The sequence below is a fragment of the Hyperolius riggenbachi genome, chromosome 4 (assembly GCF_040937935.1).
Source record: "Hyperolius riggenbachi isolate aHypRig1 chromosome 4, aHypRig1.pri, whole genome shotgun sequence".
In the NCBI taxonomy this organism is placed as follows: Eukaryota; Metazoa; Chordata; class Amphibia; order Anura; family Hyperoliidae; genus Hyperolius; species Hyperolius riggenbachi.
In genome coordinates, this window is record NC_090649.1 from 455418031 (window position 1) to 455441536 (window position 23506).

The 23506-nt window shown below is 46.6% G+C and overlaps 1 protein-coding gene across 9 annotated transcripts in view; it reads right to left on the reverse strand.

Annotated features, from left to right (window-relative positions):
- Positions 1-23506, reverse strand: part of ALK (ALK receptor tyrosine kinase) — a 942963-nt gene that overhangs the window by 77604 nt on the left and 841853 nt on the right. For all 9 annotated transcript variants that reach the window (XM_068232762.1, XM_068232763.1, XM_068232765.1 and 6 more), the window contains 2 exons: positions 12380-12527; positions 303-434 (listed from right to left, as the gene is read on the reverse strand). In XM_068232762.1, the coding sequence (XP_068088863.1) occupies positions 303-434; positions 12380-12527 (280 nt within the window). The remainder of the gene's footprint in view (positions 1-302; positions 435-12379; positions 12528-23506) is intronic.

Genomic DNA, 23506 nt, shown 5'->3' on the forward strand with positions numbered 1-23506 from the left:
CAGGAGAGGAGGGTTAGATAGTGGAAGGAGCAGAGCCCTCCAGCAGCACAGAGTATATCAGGAGAGGGGAGTTAGATAGAGGAAGGAGCAGAGTCCTCCAGCAGCACAGAGTATATCAGGAGAGGAGGGTTAGATAGTGGAAGGAGCAGAGTCCTCCAGCAGCACAAAGTATATCAGGAGAATAGTGTGCTGGTCATGGTGGAAGAAGTAACCTGTGTTGGATGGTACAGTGGCAGACAAGGACAATGGCCATTAGTAAAAACAGGCTAGCAAGCTGTGAAACATGCATGGTATTTAATTACCTTGAAGATATAGGTGGCTCCTCCCCCTCCGCCGCCTCCGCCTGCCCATTCATTCACACTTCCATTAACTCGGATCTCTTCCTCAATGACGTTATTCTCTCCGATACAAACCATTTTCAGGACAGGGTCCGTCTGTAAAGGAAGAGGAGGCTCAGTCGTAATTAGGGAGTACCTGACAATACGCTCCCATATGAAGAAGACAGAAATGAAACCCATAAAAAGGAAAGTCGTGTATAATGTGCAAAACAAGCTGCAATCTAATATCACTAAACCTCAGGGCTGTGCCGCAATGACTGTAGTATGGAAGGAGCCTTACTCGTTACAGAGGACCTGGACAAAATAGATTTTTGTTTTTTACAATAGTAGTTTATAAATGATTTAGTCGGTGTTTGCCGATTGTAAAGTCTTTCCTGTTCCTGATTTATATTCTGACATTTATCACATGGTGACATTTTTATTCCTGTCAGGTGCAGCTCTGCGGATTGTTTGTTTCCAAAACCAGTAAAAACAAGTGCCTGGTCTTCCAGAATGCTTTAGGAGCAGAATTCCACATAGCTAAACAGCCTAGGCTAAGTATCACTGGAAGGGCGGGGCTATATACAATATACAGCAATGTATAGATATAGGCAGTGTCTCTGATGCTGTAAATTACTGTAAACATCCTATATAATAATTCCCTTGTCCCTGCATCCTCCTGTGTCCCTGTGTGTCAGGTGCGGGTGAGCTTCATGCAGCAGTTGTTGACAGGCGAGCGCAGGGCCGGACCGCCCATGATGCAGAGTGAGGCGACTTCCTCAGGCAGCAGAAGTCTGGGGGCAGCACCAGGTTCAGAAACAGGAAGTGAAGAGAGTGCCTAGCCAACCAATACTGGGTGCAACCCGGCTAACCTATACTAGGGGCAATTGCACCTAGCTACTAATACTAGGGGCACCTATACCTGGCTACCTACCTATACTGAGGGTGTTTGCAACTATAGCGTGCGGTGCAAATCGTTTGGGTGCTGTGCGGTCATTCCAATTCGGAGGGGGGGGGGGATTGCATCTTCATCCTCACAAGTGTGCCTCATGCAGCAAAAAATCCAGAACCGGCCCTGGGCGAGCGTGGCCATACACGTGTGTCGCTGCCATGTGCATGGGTAGAGACAGTGTGCACGTTGCGGGCGCACTGCACGCAGCCAGTTGCTTAGCGCCTGTAATTAAACGGGCTGGCTTTTTTCTAGTTCTAAATAATTTACTACATTCTACTATATGTCACTACAGGGCCTCTTTCACCTGCTGTCCTTGCTGTGGACTAGAGATAGCCATCGAGGTGCTAATTATTTGGCTGGCATGCAAATGTAATGCAAATTATATGCAGCTCAGGGCTTTGCCAATCAAAATCAGCAAGAATGATATTTTATTAACCTAATTTCAATTTACATTTGTATGCACACCGGAATAACTTGCTGTTGACCGTGTGACATATCAGACATTAATTATAAATCCAGTTGAGATGTGCAGGTAGCGTATCTGACTAGGTATTGCAGGACAGCCTCATGAGTTGGGCGCCAAGTGGTGTCACTACTAAAAAAAAATATCAATCATTTACACCACCAATATTTTACTATAATATATAAAGCAAACGGGGCCAGCTTGCTGGCACTGGGGACTTGTCCCCTGGGGACTTCGGTCCCTGCCCCGGCTCGCTCTTGGGGGAGCCACCCGGACCATGCGGGCGTCCACATGGCCCAGGCCCTTTGGGCAACCACTGGGCAGTTTGGGGTCCTCCTATCCTTCTGGTGTTGGAGGACCCAAAAGCCCCCTGCGCCGAAGGCAAAAAGGGGAGGTTCCCTTCGGGGAACACTGGAAAGAGCCCTGCTTTTGTGGGCCCCGGGGCTGCTCATGCACATTTTTGTGGGGTGTTTATGCACTTCCACTTTTTCCGTGCATGGGCATAAAGCCTTGCTTACTCCGGGCTTCTGTTGCATGCAACAGGAGTCAAGAAAGCTAAAATATATATATATATACCAAACAGAGGTGCCAAAAGAATAAAAATGACACTTGTTGTTACCTAGACCTGCTACTGTTATATGCTCCTTATATATTGCCTGATGAAGCAGGGTCATGCCTGTGAAATGCATTGCACAACATTTTGGAGTATGTTAATAACATTTATGTGATTTTCAAAATCAACAGCACTTGTGTCTGCTTTGAGGAGGTAAGTCCACCGCTGCCTCCTCTGTATTTTTAACGATTTTAGCTATTTTTATTCTTTTGGCGCCTCTATTTGCTTTATACATCGTTAGAGTCCAGCCTTGAAGGAGGGGTGTTATCCCCTTTTTCTGATCTATGGGGAGTGACATCTTAATCCTGAGTGGGGACAGGTTTAATCTCCTCACCTGCATTTACAGTGGTTGCCTGGAGGAAACCCTGGTTTGTGAGTATTACTATACTTACCTTACATTATCCAATTGATTACCAGTACTTACTGCACTATATTGGGCTCTCTGTGTCCCTTCTTTTGTTACATAGTTACATAGTTATTTTGGTTAAAAAAAAATTCTATACACTACCCTTTCCTCCTAGTGCCTAAAAAAGAACCCCCCTACCTAATGCCTAAAGGTGTCCATTAACGATACAGTTTAGCAGCATTTGTACATTTCTGATCGCCAAGGTAATCAATTGGAAATGATTGGTCGTGCCCATTAACGGGCGCCACGATGGGATCGATCTCGAGAAACAGATAATTCCATCAATCTGATCGGATTGGTTAGTGGGAATTCGGCCATTAATAGGCATGACTGATTGTTTCCGTCCAATAACCACAGTGATCAGAAACAATCGGATGTGAAATTGCATGTTTTATGGCCATCTTAACCCTAACCCCCCTTCTAAATGTCTAAAACGAACCCTCCCATAATCCCTAACCCTACTCTGCCTCTGTATGTGCCTAAGATGAACCTCTTGCCCCGGATACATAGGAAACCAAGTGAAATAAGCATTTATATACTTTATTTTAGGAAACTTTATAACTACCCTGGCAGTTTGTATACCGCGCTGTTTGGCCTCTCTAGAGGGATTGTTTATGCAGTGAAATATGGAGCCGGGTGCCCTATATTTGGGACGAGGCACCATCACATCTACTTACATCCAGGCTCATTAGTATGAAATGAATTGGGAATCCAGCGGGGGAGGGGGAGCCTCCGATGACGGCCGCAGCGGGTGTACAGCGCCGGGAACACCAGCACATAATAACAATCCCCAGGAGGGAGAAGAGTCCGCTCACTAGTCTTACTTTCCAGAGACCGAGAAACACTAAAATACCAGCTTAAAGGGAAAGTATGGGGATTTTATTTCATTTCTGTTTTAGCTATATTTAAATTGCACAGTGACATAGTGAATAGCACTCTTGCCTTGCAGCGCTGGGCTCGAATACCCGATGCAGGAAAAAAAGGGTGCTGCAGGCATCTTGGAAAGAAGGGCGCCTCCTTAGGCCCTCATTGTAAAAGCAGTGATTTGCGGCAATGTAAGGAACAGGGATGGGCTCACGAGTAATCACAAGTCCGTAAGGACTCGCATTTATCATCAGAATGAGTCTTAGAGGTCCCGATGTGGGTTTTAAGAAAGCTATGAGGACACAGAGGCTGGTTGTGCAAACTATCACCAGCCTCTGTTACTATACCGTGCCCCCCCAGGCCCCCCTGCGCTCTGCTGTCCCCCCTCCCCCCAAAGAAACCGCCATGCTTGCGCCGCTCCCCGCCTGTGTCCCTTCCCTCCAATCAGCTTACAGAGGCAGGGAGGGAAGGGATGCAGGCAGGGAGCGGCGCTATAGAGGAGATGGGGGAGCAGTGGAGAATGACATCCTGGATGTAAACAACCTGATAGCGACACGCTGCATTTCGCTAGCATGGCTATTTTTTTTTGGGGGGGGGACTGCAGAGTGCAGGGGGGTCTGGGGAGGGGCACAGTATCGTAATAGAGGCTGGTGATAGTTTGCACAACCAGCCTCTGTGTTCTAATAGCTTTCTTAAAACGCACCTCAGATTCTCTTTAATTCCTGCATCCGTGCGGTTGGATGAGGGGTTTTTTACCCACAATTCCGCCGTCCGGCCTGCGATCCAAGGAGGAAGTGCGCGTGAAGAAGTGCGCGTGAAGGAGGAAGTACGCGTGAAGGAGGAAGTGCGCGTAGTGAGGCTTGCGTCCAATAGGACACGTGCAAGCTACTTGGAGCACAGGCAGGAAGGCAGAATTGTGGGTGAATAACCCCTTACCATCCAGCCGCACAGCTGCGGCAATTAAGGCTCATTTTAATTACGAATTTTCGAGTCCTTACGGACTTGTGATTACGTCGTGAGCCCATCCCTGGTAAGGAAATTTGGGCACATGGAGGTGCCCTAAAAAAAACAGGCACTGATAGCGGGAAGACTTGGCAAACACTGTTTTATCGGGCAACTCCGCGTGCCCAAATTTCCTTACATTGCCAAAATCACAACAGCACCAGGCAACAGGGGGAGGGGAACACACATTACCTGCTATGGGTGCTTAGTCCTTTCACTTGGCTTCATCCAGCACAATGCTGCGACCCATTGCCATGGCTTCTCGGACGGCACCAGCACTGTCGCTCTCTCCATGATGCAGGGTGGGGCCACACGGTGCCTGCCATTAAAATGAGGACCACTAGGGCCACCTCAGCATACTGTCTGGGGGTGGGTGAGATGGGGGCACCACTAGGCCACAGTGAATACTGTGGAAAGATGGAAGATCATTTGCACCAGAAATAAAGGAGACCCTAATGCTGCCTATGGGAGTTGGGGAGGCAGGTTAATTTTGCCGCGGGGCCCCATCACACCAGCTATACATGCTTTGATTAGTGGTAACCAGAGATGGATTAAGATATAATGGGGCCCTAGGCACGGTAGTAGATTTGGGGCCCGCTTGTGGTCCCTTTTGGTAAGCGGAGGTGGAGAGAGGTCAAAAGTGGGGGTAGGTGGGCCCCTTACCACCCACTAGGCCCCAAGCACCTGCCTAGGTTGCCTGGTGGGTGATCCTGCTCTGGTTTATAGGCTGTAGCTGTCCTTGGCAGGTTTTGGCGCTCCATATAAATTGTTATGGATAGAGTGCTCGAGAGGGGCCAATGTAAAACTTCCAAGTTACACTACTGGATGTCTTCCATCATCCAGCTGTGAAGTGAGCTCCAGAGCTGGGCAGGGCTAAGCGGCAGGAGCAAATGACCTGAAAGGATGAAAGGTGACCCCAGGCAGTTTGGACAGGTCAGCCGGGGTCAAGGTGACAAACTAAGGCGGGCAGGTAACTGCTAGCCTTTGTTGACTACAGTTTGGAGACAAAGGAACTTCCTTTCCACTGCAAGGAGAGCAGCACCCACCCTCCCTCCCGTCAAGCTACAAGGAAAGGTGGGTTGGTTTTTTTTTTGGGGGGGGGGGGGGGGGGGTTGAGGTGTTTTTTTCGTCACAGCAGCAGAAGAGGTGGGTCCTTTGGCAAGGCCTACTTGTAGGCATAGGCATTTCAAGGTTGGCTGGCACACCAAAGTCAGTTCCCAAGCAAATTTATTGAATGCACAGCATGACAATTGTTTCGGGGCCAAACATGGTCCCCTTCATCAGATAAGTGCAGACAAACCGTATGATGAAGGGGACCATGTTTGGCCCCGAAACAATTGTCATGCTGTGCATTCAATAAATTTGCTTGGAAATTGACTTTGGTGTGCCAGCTGACCTTGGATTGCTTGTACTGGATTGATGTTGCTTCTACATCAAGGCTGAGCACCCAATGATCCACGGCAAGGTGTGCCTATCCTAAACCCAATACTACTTGGAGGCATAAGTACGAGGGTGGAATAAAGTTACCCACAGAGCTGACACAAATCATGGCTTGCGCCTACTATGGTGATGGCGGCCATGTCAGGGGACTCTTCAACTATATGATTTATGTTGCAGAAGATAAAAAGGAAAAAGCTGGTTCAGTGAAAATCGTCATGTTTATGTAAAAAAAAAAAATATTGTATACTAACAATTGTATTCATGGTATATAACCTGCATGTGTTACATTTTATGAAAAGCTGTGGCCTTTGTATTCCAAGCAGTTGTCACAGCCTCGTGTTTTACGGAGAAAGGGGTTACCTCTGGGTCCCATTCAGGTCATGTGACATTGCAGCACTGCTCTCAGTTCTGTACGCCGCCCCTTTCAGTGTAATGACGATGGCAGCAGACAGTGGGCAGCACCACAGGTATCAATGATTTGCTGTAGAGCACACAGCCTCGCTCATCCTAGTGCGAAACATGCCTACAGGAAATTTAATAAGTTGCCGGAATTGTAAGTTTGAAAATATCTGCGCTGAAGTGCGTTCCCTGACAGGCGGATGATCCCATTACACAATAAGTACGCTCACCTCTCCCTGGCCGCCCACCTCACCGCTATCCCTTCTACACACGCGCAGAGGAAGGCAAGCTCACGGACAGAGGGCCAGCTACCCTTTCTAAATCCTTCACGCTAATTGAGTTTCCGAGTGCGAACGCAGCGACGGATTTAATGACTAATGAAGTGTCCTGGATTTCAGAATCCGCAAAAAAAAAATAAAAAAACAGAAATGAAAATGGTTTTCTAAAGCACCTTTCCGTGAAGAGGGATATTGTAAAGCTACTGATTACAATCCAATTACTTAGATAAACTCTTGTCCAGCGGCGCAGAACCCAATTACTCTAACAGTCAATACATCTGCTCCGCTGCCGCTATTCGTTCAATTAATATTCGGCTTTTTATGAAACGGGCCTGGAATTTCCCTGATTAAAATGCATATATATATCATCTCCTCTCTGCAGATCATTGAAAGGAAATACAAACGCTGGTGTCAGGAGAAGACGCTGAACCCTTTCAGGGGTGAATGGAGCCATCATTGTGGCTGATTTACTAACTTCTGGAGGACTCTGGGAAAGAAGTGATCTGGCAACAGGGCCGGTGTTAGACTTTTTGCTGCCTGAGGCAAACCTGTGAGGATGCGAATACCCCCCCTCCCCATTAGGAATGATCACACAGCAGCCAATAATTGACTCTGCTTCATTTAATGTTCTCACATGACGTGCTGCAGCTCAACACAATAGCACACTGGCTGGCTGTGAGTCTGTGACAAACAAACTGCTCACCCTCAGCCATTTGGCTGTCCTCCATGCCTCAGTCAGGACAGCAGTGCCACCTCCTCCCTTCTGCTGTGCAAGTCACATGAAACACTGCTGCTCTCCTGCCTCCTCCCTCACTGTCAGACTCCTCACACAGCACAACAAGCTGCTTTTCCCCAATGATGACCTCTTCACCTCGCACTCCTCTCGCTTGTCTTCCTACTCTGACTGCATGCTGTATGTGTGAACACAGTACAAAAATGCTGTCCCTGTAATCCCTGCGCCTGATGCAAATGTTTCACCTTGCTTCATGACAGGTCCGGCCCTGTATGGCAAGTTTGGAGTGGATTATGGTTTGTTACATTTTAAAGAGGCCCTGTAGTGACATACAGTAGAATGCAGTAATTTATCCAGGATGCTCACTTTCACATGAAATATGGTTTCCTGGTTTCAGCATCAGAAACACTTCCTATAGCTATACATTGCTGTATATGGAATGTAAACCTGCCCCCACCCACCTAGACATTGCTGTATATGGAATGTAACCCTGCCCCCACCCACCTAGACATTGCTGTATATGGAATGTAACCCTGCCCCCACCCACCTAGACATTGCTGTATATGGAATGTAACCCTGCCCCCACCCACCTAGACATTGCTGTATATGGAATGTAACCCTGCCCCCACCCACCTAGACATTGCTGTATATGGAATGTAACCCTGCCCCCACCCACCTAGACATTGCTGTATATGGAATGTAACCCTGCCCCCACCCACCTAGACATTGCTGTATATGGAATGTAACCCTGCCCCCACCCACCTAGACATTGCTGTATATGGAATGTAACCCTGCCCCCACCCACCTAGACATTGCTGTATATGGAATGTAACCCTGCCCCCACCCACCTAGACATTGCTGTATATGGAATGTAACCCTGCCCCACCCACCTATACATTGCTGTATATGAAATGTAACCCTGCCCCCACTCAGTGATGCAAAATTGCCACAATCCTGATTTTTCACAACACACATCACAACGTGGATCGATTTAAAAAAATGTTTTGTTGAACTTGTGTGTTAATGATTTCACACAATCTGGATTTTGCTGTTTGTAACACTGGGGCATAGCTGCAGAAGATAAAACCAAGGTAAAAAATAAAATCCGAATTCATGTTTGCAAAAACTCTGAGATTTGAACTGAGGGAATTGCTTTTATTTCAGTTAATGTGGGAATGAATGCAATAAATACTGACTGTCTAAAACAGGGGTGTCAAACTCAAATACAAAGTGGGGCAAAATTGTACACTGGGACCAAGTCGCGGGCCAACCTCAATGTCTACTGACCACCTTTCTCCCTTATAAAGTTCTCTGGTGTCTAGTGGTCCTCCCTCCCCTATACAGTTCCCTGGTGTCTAGAGACTCCCCCCCCCCCCTTCTCTATACAGTTTTAGTGCTTTCCCCCTACCTCCCCATATGGCTTTCCTGGTGATCTAGGGCTTCACCTCCAAAATAGCTTCCCTAGTGGTCTAGAGTGAGCAAACATAATGCAAAGTGGGAAGACCACTTGAGGGCCAAATGTAATGGGTCTGAGGGCCAAATTTGGCCTGCGGGCCAGAGTTTGACATGTATGGTCTAAAAGGATACCTGCGATAAAGATAAAGGGTATATTTATACTTACCTGGGGCTTCCTTTCCTTACCTTTCTAATCAGCCCCGGTAATCTGGCCAGTCACGGTCAGTCTTGGGCTTCTGCGAATGTGTGGCCATGCGCGTGCTCCCACCGCGCTCCCATACCCAGGACCACACAAGAGCTCCGGATGAGATCCGAATGAGTTTCATTCCGATTTCATCCAGATCATGAGTGCAGTTGATGTGGCTGGTGATGAGGGGGGGGGGGGGGGTTAAACGTACACATAAGCCGTCTTCTTTAACCCGTCCCACGTCGCATCTCACACCGCGTTCCAAGCCGTGTTTTCATGACTACCGCGCTTCCTCCTTCCGGGTTGAAGGAGGAAGCGTAGTAGTCACGTGACGCAGATTGAAACGTGGCGTAGGACGTGACGTGGGATGGGTTAAAGAAGACGGCTGCTGGATAAGTTTAACCCTCCCTCACCCATCCGCTCAGCTGCACTCATTTTAAAAGGTTTTATAATGATTGCATCTTGGCCACCCAATGGGTGATTGCTTTTAATTGGAAGTCTTCCACCCTTCCCCACTCTCAATTAGAGCAACGTCTTGATCTATTGATGGAAACTGACAACTATGCTTACGCCATTTCTGCCTCTCGTGAGATGTTTCAGTTCAATTGGGCAAAATGGTTAACGTATCGTGCACTTGGATCTTCTTAGATCTTTGTTCTTCAACCTACAGGTGAAACTCAAAAAATTAGACTAATATATGAAATAGGAACCCATAGGAACCCTTTGCAGGTCTTTTGGATCATTTAGCTGATTAGACTCTGACACTTTGAGACAAGAATATTGAACATTTCTACAGTATTCTAAAGGTCTGAGATTTTGATTTTGGAGTTTTCGTCATAAGCGGTCAGCCATAACCATCAAAATTATAACAAATAAAGACTTGAAATATCTCACTTTGCATGCAATGAGTCGATTTCATATATTAGTTTCACCATTTAAAGGGAACCAGAGACAAAGCACCCTCATGTATTTTACCATATATATGAGTGGGAAGATTAGAAAAAACATCTACCTTGCTTTCTGTTTCATTCTGCACTGCACAGCTTGCTTCTAATCAGCCCTGATAAAATCCCCGACTGAGCATTCAGTCTGGCTTTGCTTAGGAATATTTATAGCTCAGTCTGTGTTCTCTCATGTCTTTTCAAGTCCAAGCCTTCCCCCTGCTGGCTCTGCTCAGGGATTTTATCAGGGCTGATTAGAAGTGGGCTGAACAGTGAAGAATGAAACAGAGAGCAGGGTAGTTGTTTTCTTTAATGTCCCCACTGATATATATGGTAAAATACATGAGGGGGCTTCGTCTCTGGTTCACTTTAAGTTGAATTATTGAAATAAATGGACTTTTGCACAATATTCGAGTTTCACTTGAATAAGCTGGAAATTACTTTTATTTGCCTGGTTAGCTATTTATCTTGCCTGGTAGATTATGTGTAATTGTTAACGTTGCCTAAAAAACTGTTTTGCATTATTTTTACCTTTGCTGTTCATACTTTGCACTTGCATCATGTGTCAATTTTCTACTTTACTGATGTTCGATTGATTGTTTGCCTATTCATATGCTCTATGCTAGTGTTTCTCAACATTTTATTGGTATGAACCCCTTTTAAAACCCTGTGCTCACCAAGTACCCCCTTGCATAGTAAACCTTATCACAAGTACCCCTTGATAAATATCTATTTAATTGTAGTACATGATAATTGGTTCTAAACAATTTCCAAGCATTTGCAATTGCTTTTAATTAGCTAAAATACTAACTTGGCTTTGTTTAAATAAGATTTATCATTTTCTAGAACGCTAAATTTGTTATTCTTGGTTAAAGAGACACTGAAGCGAAAAAAAAATCTGATATAGTGAATTGGTTGTGTACTATGAATAATCACTAGAAGATTAGCAGCAAAGAAAATATTCTCATACTTTTATTTTCAGGTATATAGGGTTTTTTCTAACATTGCATCATTCTATAATATGTGTTGATTACACAACACTCAGCATTCAAAATGAGTCTTTCAGAGCAGTCTGTGAAGTAATGACCTCTCCTCTAGCAGAGGAAAAGTAAACAGTCCAGGAACAGTTGAGATAATAAAAGTCAGATAACAGCCCTCTCCAGGACTAAAAGGTGGCCATACACTGGCCCGATTCGCGGCCGTTTCGACAGCAGATTCGATCCTGGGATCGAATCAGCTGCCAATCGTTCGCGGTAAACACACCCGCCGATCCGATTTCCTCACGAAATCGGATCGGTCCGTCAATCGCGCCGTGCGGGAAATTACCCTCGATCGCCCGCGTGTAGGGAGCGCGTCGTTAGCGGCGGCCGATCCGATCAGGTATACATTACCTGAAGCTGGCTCCCGGGCATCTTCTCCGCGCTGCACGGCTCTGTTCCGCCTCCATCCCGGCGCTTCCTGTGTCACTCCGTGACCAGGAAGTTCAAATAGAGGGCGCTCTATTTGAACTTTCTGGTCACGGAGTGACACAGGAAGCGTCGGGATGGAGCCGGAACAGAGCCGTGCAGCGCGGAGAAGATGCCCGGGAGCCAGTATCAGGTAATGTATACGGGGGGGGGGGGGGGGACAGGCGGCAGGAGTAGCTCAACAGATTGTGATCGGTTTCAGGCTGAAATCGATTCACAATCTGTTTGCAGTAAAGGCAGCCATACGATCCCTCTCTGATCAGATTCGATCAGATAGGGATCTGTCAGCTGGTCGATCTAATGGCAAATCGACCAGTGTATGGCTACCTTAACTTAGTCGAGAGCTTAATGGCTTGTTTGCATAGAGATAACAACTCTTCCTGTACTGGAAACAATTAGACTGATGTATCTGATCTTAATGTTTTATTTCTTAGCTGTGCTACACATACAAATCATAATATCATCATTTTTTTTTCGCTTCAGTGTCTCTTTAAGTATATCAAGCCTAGTGTACCCCCAGTGACCATCAGAAGTACTCCCTGGGGTACGCGTACCACACGTTGAGAACCTAGGCTCTATGCAACCTATGTGTATTATTATTGTTTTCAATAAAACCTTTTGGAAACCTAAATAGCAGACAATTCTTTTTTTTTTTTTTTTTTTTTTAATGCCTAGGTTGTGGGAGATCGAATGTACACAGTGCCTTGGAAACTATCCAAGCACTGGGAGTTTTAGACATAATCATTTAAAAATGTTTTAATACATCAGTTTGTAAACTTCATGAATAGGAGATATGATTGATTTTACTTCATTCTAGTACGATGGAATAAGAGACTATGGTAAGTCTACTTAGAGAGAGTTACCCGAGGGCAGGCGTCTTCACCTTGCTGTCCAACCAGTATATACAAGATATCATCCTTTTGTAGTTCAAAAACTCCCACCAGGGCGGCGCCGTGGGCTCTAGTAGGCGTTCTCACACCCATTCCACCAGCCGCTCCATAGCCTGATATCCTGGAATCAAAAATAACAACACATTAAAACAGTTTGTTTTCAGTACAAGGTAGATAACATACAAAGATTATACGATAGTATATACATATTAGTTGAATGAGTACACAAAAATATAAATAAGGAAATGAGCCTTACTAAGACTTACCGAGCTTCATAAATAAGGAGCAGGTGATTTGTGCACTAGCAGGGCTGCGGTAAAACTGGAGCCCCATAGAGCGCAAAGTTAATTGCGTCTAAACCGGCGTCCAGATGGTAATTTGGGCACTAACCACTCCTGATAAATGCCAGAATTAGGCGGCTGCCATCCGATAAATGTATCAGCCAGTGATGAGCAAAAATACGGATATCCTTTTCATATTCATTTTTTGGAAAATAATGTAAAATTCGACTTGAGTGAAAGTGGCATTGCAAATCATTTTGTAATACGTTTGTAACTTTTGAGATTTTTCCTGAATTTTCATGCTAAAAAGTGATTTTCGCTGTAAAAATAACAGTTTTTGTGAATTTTTGCATCGGAAAGAAAAATGTGTTTTCTTGACTATATTGCAAAAATACAATGTATTTTCGTGAATATTTTCTCGAAATCGAAAATGACTTTGGTGAATATTAGCAAGGGCACGGATATCAGTGGATATTGCTGGGGGGGGGGGGGAGGGGGGGGGGGTTTGGTGTCCGTTTGCAGGCTAGGATTTATCAGTTTGGGTAGAAGGAGAGCTTGTGTGAGAACAAGGTAAGGTAAGGCCCCCTTCCACACAACCCAAATCGCATTGCGTTGCGGTACGCTTCCCAGCCGCTCTTCCATTGCAGCGGCCATTAGTCTAAATGAGACTTGCCATACTACTCAGGGTGCAAAGTGATGCGCCAGACAACACTAAGGTGATGTAGACTCTGCAGTGAGTTGCCGAGTGGTACAAGCAGTACCATGTGGCAGGCATTTGCATTGAAGTCTATGGCACCACAACAACTCTACAGTAAAGCCCCTTTATCCAGAGCTCAGTTAAAGGGAATCTAAAGTGAAAATAAACTTATGATATAATGAATTGCATGTATAGTACAGCTAAGAAACAGAACATTAGTAGCAAAGATATGAGTCTCACATTGTTTCCACTACACGAAGAGTTAAGAAACTTCAGTTATCTATGCAAAAAAGCATCTCTGAGCTCCACCACCCAATTTGGGTTGCTGTTTTCTGGAGCATTTATACAGCAAAGAAACAGAGACAGACCGCTTCAGAAAAGGTTTTTATTTCAGAGAAGTTCAAAGGGTCATTAGCTCTGCAAACCACACTCTGTATTTTAAACTATAAAACCGAGCAAACTGCAAATATGACGCAATGACAGGTCCACTTTTAGGAGAGATGACAAAAGAACACACGACAAACATCAACATGCAATAGTTTGAAGGCAGTGGAATTATTAAAGGATTATTACTATTCCGGTAGAGCAAAGAGATGGGTGTTAAGTTGTACTTGAAGCAGCACGATATTAACTAGAGTAGGATATTAATACCCAGAAGGTTATAATTACGGTGCAGTAATGACGACGCTGAAGAGGCCCTTGTTAATGATAAGTGTGGAGCGGAGCTGTCTAATTATACAGCGTGGAGAGGCCGGCAGCTGAGCGAGAGCAGCTATGCCGCTACTGCAATCCATCCAGCCACTAATGAGAGCTTGTGGCATCTGTCTCCCGGGGTACATGTGACACAGCCTCTGCCCCTCCCACAACCTTCCAGGAAGCTGCGACTCTGATCAGAGTGCTCTAATGTAAACTCTACTTAAAGGAACCCTAAAGTCAATCAAAAATGGCCAGTTTAACTTACCTGAGGCTTCTACTAGCCCCCTGCAGCCGCCCTGTTCCCCGGCCATGACAAAGTCATCCTCTGGTCCGCCACAGTGCCGAAGTTTCATTTTCAGCGACTCAGCCAGTCGATGGCCACTGCGCCTGCGAGAAAATCTGCATGCGCTAGACACTCCTGTCAATGGGATCGCAATCGAGGACGCGCACGGCCAGGGATGTGCAGGCGCAAAGGCCATCAACTGGCTGAGTTGCCAAAAATGAAACTTCGTCGCTGTGGGGGATCGGAGGATCATTGAGGACCGGCGCGGGCACAGGGTGGCTGCAGGGGGCCGGCACAAGCCCCAGGTAAGGTAAACTGCCTTTTTGTATTCACTTTAGGTTCCCTATAAGAGGACCTTTAACCCAGGATTGAACTTCATCCCAATCAATAGCCGATGCCCCCTTTCCCATGAGAAAGCTTTACCTTTTCTCGGATACCCAGGGACGTCTGTATCGCTGATTTTAGTGGTGAAACCCCTCCCACAGTGTGATGTCAGGGCCATTGTCTTGACAGTTTCCTGTCTTAGAACCTCGTTGCATTGCGGGAATTAATGGCTATTTCCAACTGCCAAGCAAGCAATATCTCCCTCTGTGCATATTTATATGAAGTAGAATTCCTTTATAGTAAGCTTCAAGGAACCTGGTTAAGTAGTTAACTGTATCAGAAGTTTACAATATCAGGATTGGTCACACACTGTATACATAGAGGGGCATGGTCAGGACCTTGAGTTTACTATAGCCAGAGGTATATACTGTATATAATAACGAGATTCTACTGTATGTATAAACTACCTTTTAGCCTATCACATCATTGGTGGGTGTGTTCAAAGATAATTTTTATATGTCTACAAGTAGTAAAGATGATGGCCTGCAGGCTCATGGTGGCTCTAACAACATGAACGAATTACACGGCGAGTGTCAATCATTTCTTGATCTCTCTTCTACTTTATAACTTCTCATTTTGCATTGTTTTGATTCACTTTATTTCCCCTACTTTTATCTTTCAGTAAAGTTCCTCTTTACACACCTTCTAAGTACAGGATCTTCTCAAAAAATTAGCATACTGTGATAAAGTTCATTATTTTCTGTAATGTACTGATAAACATTAGACTTTCATATATTTTAGATTCAAATACACGCAACTTTAGTACTTCAAGCCTTTTATTGTTTTAATATTGATTATTTTGGCATACAGCTCATGAAAACCCAAATTTCCTATCTCAAAAAATAAGCATATTTCATCTGACCAATAAAAGAAAAGTTTTTTTAAAACAAAAAAAGTCAACCTTCAAATAATTATGTTCAGTTATGCACTCGATACTTGGTCGGGAATCCTTTTGCAGAAATGACTGCTTCAATGCGGCGTGGCATGGAGGCAATCAGCCTGTGGCACTGCTCAGGTGTTATGGAGGCCCAGGATGCTTTGATAGCGGCCTTAAGCTCATCCAGAGTGTTGGGTCTTGCGTCTCTCAACTTTCTCTTCACAATATCCCACAGATTCTCTATGGGGTTCAAGTCAGGAGAGTTGGCAGGCCAATTGAGCACAGTAATACCATGGTCAGTAAACCATTTACCAGTGGTTTTGGCACTGTGAGCAGGTGCCAGGTCATGCTGAAAAATGAAATCTTCATCTCCATAAAGCTTTTCAGCAGATGGAAGCATGAAGTGCTCCAAAATCTCCTGATAGCTAGCTGCATTGCCCCTGCCCTTGATAAAACACAGTGGACCAACACCAGCAGCTGACATGGCACCCCAGACCATCACTGACTGTGGGTACTTGACACTGGACTTCAGGCATTTTGGCATTTCCCTCTCCTCAGTCTTCCTCCAGACTCTGGCACCTTGATTTCTGAATGACATGTAAAAGTTGCTTTCATCCGAAAAAAGTACTTTGGACCACTGAGCAACAGTCCAGTGCTGCTTCTCTGTAGCCCAGGTCAGGCGCTTCTGCCGCTGTTTCTGGTTCAAAAGTGGGTTCATGCTTCCATCTGCTGAAAACCTTTATGGAGATGAAGATTTCATTTTTCAGCACAACCTGGCACCTGCTCACAGTGCCAAAACCACTGGTAAATGGTTTACTGACCATGGTATTACTGTGCTCAATTGGCCAGCCAACTCTCCTAACCTGAACCCCATAGAGAATCTGTGGGATATTGTGAAGAGAAAGTTGAGAGACGCAAGACCCAACACTCTGGATGAGCTTAAGGCCGCTATCGAAGCATCCTGGGCCTCCATAACACCTGAGCAGTGCCACAGGCTGATTGCCTCCATGCCACACCGCATTGAAGCAGTCATTTCTGCAAAAGGATTCCCGACCAAGTATTGATTGCATAACTGAACATAATTATTTGAAGGTTGACTTTTTTTGTTTTAAAAACACTTTTCTTTTATTGGTCGGATGAAATATGCTAATTTTTTGAGATAGGAAATTTGGGTTTTCATGAGCTGTATGCCAAAATCATCAATATTAAAACAATAAAAGGCTTGAAGTACTTCAGTTGTGTGTATTTGAATCTAAAATATATGAAAGTCTAATGTTTATCAGTACATTACAGAAAATAATGAACTTTATCACAATATGCTAATTTTTTGAGAAGATCCTGTATACTTCCAGGCAGGTGGGCCTCTGGGCATAGGCAGTAGAGGCCATTGCCTGGAGTGCCATTGGTCCTGGGGGGGGGGGGGGGGGGGAGGGGGCGCCATGTTGCTAGATTAAGCCCCACTCCCCAAATTAAGCCCTGCCCCAGACTAAGCCCCGCCCCTGTGGGTGTTCTATTACTTGCTTCTGCTGCATCTACTTAGCATAAGTTGCAGACAGCTGCCACCTCTGTGCTTTGTGCATCCTTCTTCCCCTCTTTGAGTCTCCTTCTGTCCCTTTTGTGCCTCCTTCTGTCTCCTTCAGTCCCTTGTGCCATGTCTGACCCCGTTTGTCCTTCTGTCTGCCTTTGTGCATCCTTCTGTCTCCATGTGCCTCCTTCAGTCCCCCTGTGCCACCTCTGCCTCTTTCTGTGCCCCTTTCTGTCTCCCTGTGCCTCCTTATGTCCCCTTTGCCTTTATTTGTCCCCTTGTGTTACCTCTGCCCCCTGTTCCTCCTTCAGTCCCACACTGCCTCCTTCTGTACTCCTGTGCCTCCTTTCGTCTCCCTTTGTGCCTCCTCCTGTCTGCATGTGCCTCTTCAGTCCCCATGTGCCACCTCGGTCCTCTGAGCCTTCCTCTGTCTCCCTGTGCCTCCTTCTGTGCCCCTTTGTGCTTTCTTCTGTCTCCCTGTGACTCTTTCTGTCCCCCCTCTGCTTCCTTCTGTCTCCCTGTGCTTCCTTACAGCCCCCTCTGCTTTCTTCTGTCTCCCTTTGTGCATACTTCTATCCCCCTTTGTGCCTCCTGCCGTGTCCCTGTGCTGCCTCCTGCCCCCCTAAGTGCTTTTTTCTGTCCCCCATTTTGCCTCCTTCTGTCCCCTTTGTACCCCCTTCTGTCCTCGTGTGCCTCCTTCAGTTCCCCTGTGTGCCTCCTTAAGTTCCCTTGTGCCTCCTTCTTTCCTCCTGTGCCTCCTTTTGTCCCCCTTTGTTCCTCAATCTGTCCCCAGTGTGCTACCTCCTGCCCCACTTTCTACCTCCTTCTGTCCTCTTTTGTGCCTCAATCTGTCCCCAGTGTGCCACCTCCTGCCCCACTTTCTACCTCCTTCTGTCCTCTTTTGTGCCTCCTTCTAGCCCTGATGCCTTCTTCTGTCCCTCTGTACCTCCCACTGCCCCTCTGTGTACCTCCTTCTGTCCTACTTTGTGTCTCATTCTGCCTCCCATTGTGCCTCCTTTTGTCCCGCATTGTGCCTCATTCTGTCCCCTGTGTGCCTCCTTCTGCCCCCTTGTGCATCCTTCTGTCCTCCTTTGTGACTTCTTCTGACCCTTGTGCCTCCCTATGTCCATGTGTGCCCTCTTCCTTACACGTATTTTCTTTCTTACATGTATTTTCTGGTGAAACGCTGCTGCATTACAATTATTTAGAGGAACGGGCACTGTATTGCAGTATAGTAAACTCTAGTAACTTAAAGCCCGCTCCACTCCTCCCGCCCTGAGCCTATTCGGGTCCAGTCACATTAAAGGACGTTATCCCCGCACTCTGATTGGCCCAATAGGCTGTCTGAGCAGACGTTAAGTTATTAGCATTCGCTATGCTGCATTACAGCCTGCTCCCCTGACTGAGCCTGATTACACACGCTACGCTGCCACTACCGTGCAGGGAGCCCTCATTAAGGCACACTGATTCACTAGCGCGTGTAACAGTAGCTAACTTGCGATGTTACGCTGCGCTATTGTTAGTGAACCAAGCCCAAGAGGAGGTGAGGAGTCCCGGGGGTGTGACACGTGAGCCTGCAACACTCACTAGTGATGTAAGCTTCGAGTAGCTACTTTTAATCAAAATTTAAGTTACATAGCGCTGCACACTGAGGGGGGTGGGGGGGTGGGGGGGGGGGTTAACTTTCCTATGCCGCCACCTATAGCAGATGCATGCCATTTGCAGTCCACGTAATGCCACTGCTTCCTCCTTCCAGGTTGGTGGAGGAAGTAGTGGAGTTACGCGGATGGCAAGTGCGGGCCCATATTTACACAGGAGCCTATAGACACAGATGTCCTGGTACCTTAGACTTTATCCTCCATGGACCTACAAACCTCCACCAAACTGCACTGCAAGTGTGCTGGCTGGCCAAGCTGTCACCTCCCCCCTATTTCCCTGCATGGTGTAGGTAGCTACCCTTGTACCTTAGTATTGGGTAACCAGAGGTACTAAGTAGCTAGAGGTGCCCCAGAGAAATGAAGAGACGGGTGAGTAATCTCTCATTTACACTCTCATCAGGACTCTGCATAGGGAAGGAGGTAGAGAGCCACTCCGGGAAGGGAAGTGAGCTGCCTTTCCATCACCAGGCGCCTGTAGGCTCGTGCCTACAGTGCCTTATCTTAAATCTGGCCCTGGGAAAGTGTTATGGCAAATACTTGTAGCTACTCATAGCTAACTTCATTAGCACTCACTACGGGCGGGGGGTACACATATATGTGGGGGAAGACTGGCCAGGGGTCCGTCAATTGTTGGGAATTTAAACACCTTTACCGCTGGCCAGATATTGATACTGAAAATAGAGTAAAGTGTGGGCACTTTTACTGCTTCCTGCTCTATGCCACAAATTATTATACATTTTAAAGCTGGGAAAAAATTCAGAATTCTCTTTACACATTTAGAGATGGCTGTTAAAAAAAAAAGCAAGATCAGCAATACAAGCACATTGCATTATTGATCACTTAATGACGTTATGTTAAACACAAATAAGTATGCACTGGCAACTTAAAGGAGAACTGTCACATTTAGTAAATGAAAGCACTCCCTAGTTAGATTAGCACAATTTAATTTTAAATATAATTTTAGCTTTGGTTTGATGTATTGCTGCAAACAGCATTTTCAGCTCCTGCAGAGACTCTGGGACAGATTTAAAGGGAACCTGAAGTAAGAGGGATATTGAGGCTGCCATATCTATTTCCTTCTAAAGTGGACCCAAACATAGACACACCACATACACACCCACACAGACACACCACATACACACCCACACACACACACACACCCACACAGACACACCACATACACACACACACAGACACACCACATACACACACACCACATACACACACACACACACACACACACCACATACACACACACCACATACACACACACCACATACACACCCACACACACACACACACCCACACAGACACACCACATACACACACACACAGACACACCACATACACACACACACCACATACACACACACCACATACACACACACACACACACACACCACATACACACACACCACATACACACACACCACATACACACCCACACACACACACACACCCACACAGACACACCACATACACACCCACACATAGACACACCACATACACACCCACACAGACACACCACATACACACCCACACAGACACACCACATACACACCCACACATAGACACACCACATACACACCCACACAGACACACCACATACACACCCACACAGACACACCACATACACACCCACACATAGACACACCACATACACACCCACACAGACACACCACATACACACCCACACATAGACACACCACATACACACCCACACAGACACACCACATACACACCCACACATAGACACACCACATACACACCCACACAGACACACCACATACACACACCACAGACACACACCACAGACACACACACACACACACACACACACACACACACACACACACACACACACACACTCCACAGACACACACACACACACCACAGACACACACACACAGCACAGACACACACAAACACCACAGACACACACCCCACATACACACACACACACACACATAGACACACACATAGACACACACCACATACCCACAGACACACCACATACACACACACCCCACACCCACACATAGACAGACCACATACACACACACCACATACACACACACCACATACCCACACACCCACACAGACACACCACATACACACACACACCACATACACACACCACATACCCACACACCACACACCCACACATAGACACACCACATAGACACACACCACATACCCACAGACACACCACATACACACACACCCCACACCCACACATAGACAGACCACATACACACACACCACATACACACACACCACATACCCACACACCCACACAGACACACCACATAAACACACACACCACATACACACACACCACATAGCCACACATACACACACCACATACACACACACCACATACACACACACCCCACACCCACACATAGACACACCACATACCCACATACCACATACCCACACACCCACACAGACACACCACATACACACACACCACATACACACACACACCCCACACCCACACATAGACACACCACATACACACACCACACACACACACGAGGGTATTGTAAAGTTATAATTATCACCTTACTACCATTTTGTCAGTGTCCTCCTCATTGGTCCCTAAGGGCTTGTTAGGAGCATGGGATAAAATGTATGCGCGCACGCTACACGCTGTCCCCTCTGCTTAGCTTGCACTGTTAAGGTCTGCGCAATCATTGTCATTTACTCACAAAAGTGTAGCACCACGACAATTTACTAGCGTGACCGCGGCCGCACTAATGAAGTATCGCGGTCACGGTACTGCTCTATCACGAATAATTGACAATGAACGTGTGTACCTTAACAGAACACGCTAAGAAGAGGGGACTGCATGTAGCGTGCGCACATACATTTTAACCCATGCTCCTAACAATACCTCACCCTGCGCCCAGCTCGCTGGCATTCAAATAATACCGCCCGCAACTCCCCAAAGGGTGCAATAAAGTTAGAGTTTATTAAAGCATCCAAGGCGGTACCACAGAGTAATTGGCTAACGCATTTCAGACTGTCCTTATTCATAGCCAAGCAGGGCCGGGCCGAGGCAGAGGCAAGAGAGGCTTCAGCCTCAGGGCGCAGTGTACGAGGGGTGCAAAACTCAATCAGCTATCATTTCTCTATTGTGTTTGAAGCAGAGAAAAATAAGAAAATGGGATATATAGCAATGACAGCAAGTCAGATAACTAGAGATTAAGGTGTTGGGGGATTTGGGGCCATGGGGTGCCTCTTGGTCTAATAGCAATCAGGGTGTGATGGCTGGAGTCGGAGGGATTGGGGGCGCACTTTGGTGTCTCAGCCTTGGGTGCTGGAGCACCTTGTTCCAGCTCTGTAGCCAAGCATTTGCTTCTCCAAATCTAAAACGTCAGAGGAAGATTCCCATATGAAACGGTTTGTGTGTGTTCTACTGCATTTGCCGTTCACTGCCTAGTAGTGTTGGGCCGAACCTCCGATTTTCGGTTCGCGTTAAAGTTCGCGAACCGCAATAGACTTCAATGGGGATGCGAACATTGAAAAAAAAATAATAATTATGCTGACCACAAAAGTGATGGAAAAGATGTTTCAAGGGGTCTAACACCTGGAGGGGGGGATGGCGGAGTGGGATACATGCCAAAATTCCCCGGGAAAAATCTGGATTTGACGCAAAGCAGCGTTTTAAGGGCAGAAATCACATTGAATGCTAAATGACAGGCCTAAAGTGCTTTCAAACATCTTGCATGTGTATACATCAATCAGGTAGTGTAATTAAGGTACTGCTTCACACTGACACACCAAACTCATCGTGTAACGCACCGCAAACAGCTGTTTGTGTAGTGACGGCCGTGCTTTACTGGTGCGCACCATGGCGAGAGTGCAGGTTTTGGTGGCTTTACAGCCCATATGGTCACCTGGCTGATGTAGCTGAATGACAGAACAGTGACTGTCCAGCTGATCAAATTTGGTCTGACCACAATGAGGCAACGACCTTATTATCGTGGGTGTGCCCCCCGAGACACTCATCTAGGCGCCGGTCATTGCTCCATTGTGATACGCAAGCCCCTTCACCACGGCAAGGTAATGATCACGAAGGGGAATGGGCGCATGTACATGCCTTTTCTTTTGTTGTTGCAGCTGCCCGCAGTGCAGCCAGAAAAATTAGGCAGTCATGTACACGCACCCGAAAAATTATTACAGCGGCCGCTGCTAGCAGCGGCCTAAAAAATTCAGCAATCCGCCTGGAGTCCCGGACCCTGTTGGTGGTGGCGGAGAAGGTAGTCAAGCGGCCTGCAGGCAGACATGCTGTGTGGAGGGACTGGGAGCGACTTAGTCTTCTTGGGGCAGGCCAGGCAGCCAGTCACACGGCGTGCAGGCAGAGATGCTGTATGTGCGGGGACTGACTTAGTCTTGGGGCGGGCAGCAGCCCTCCGGGATCCATGCCTCATTCATTTTGATAAAGGTGAGGTACTTAACACTTTTGTGACTTAGGCGACTTCTCTTCTCTGTGACAATGCCTCCAGCTGCGCTGAAGGTCCTTTCTGAGAGGACGCTTGCGGCAGGGCAGGAGAGAAGTTGGATGGCAAATTGGGACAGCTCTGGCCACAGGTCAAGCCTGCGCACCCAGTAGTTCAAGGGTTCCTCATCGCTGTTCACAGCAGTGTCTACATCCACACTTAAGGCCAGGTAGTCGGCTACCTGCCGTTCC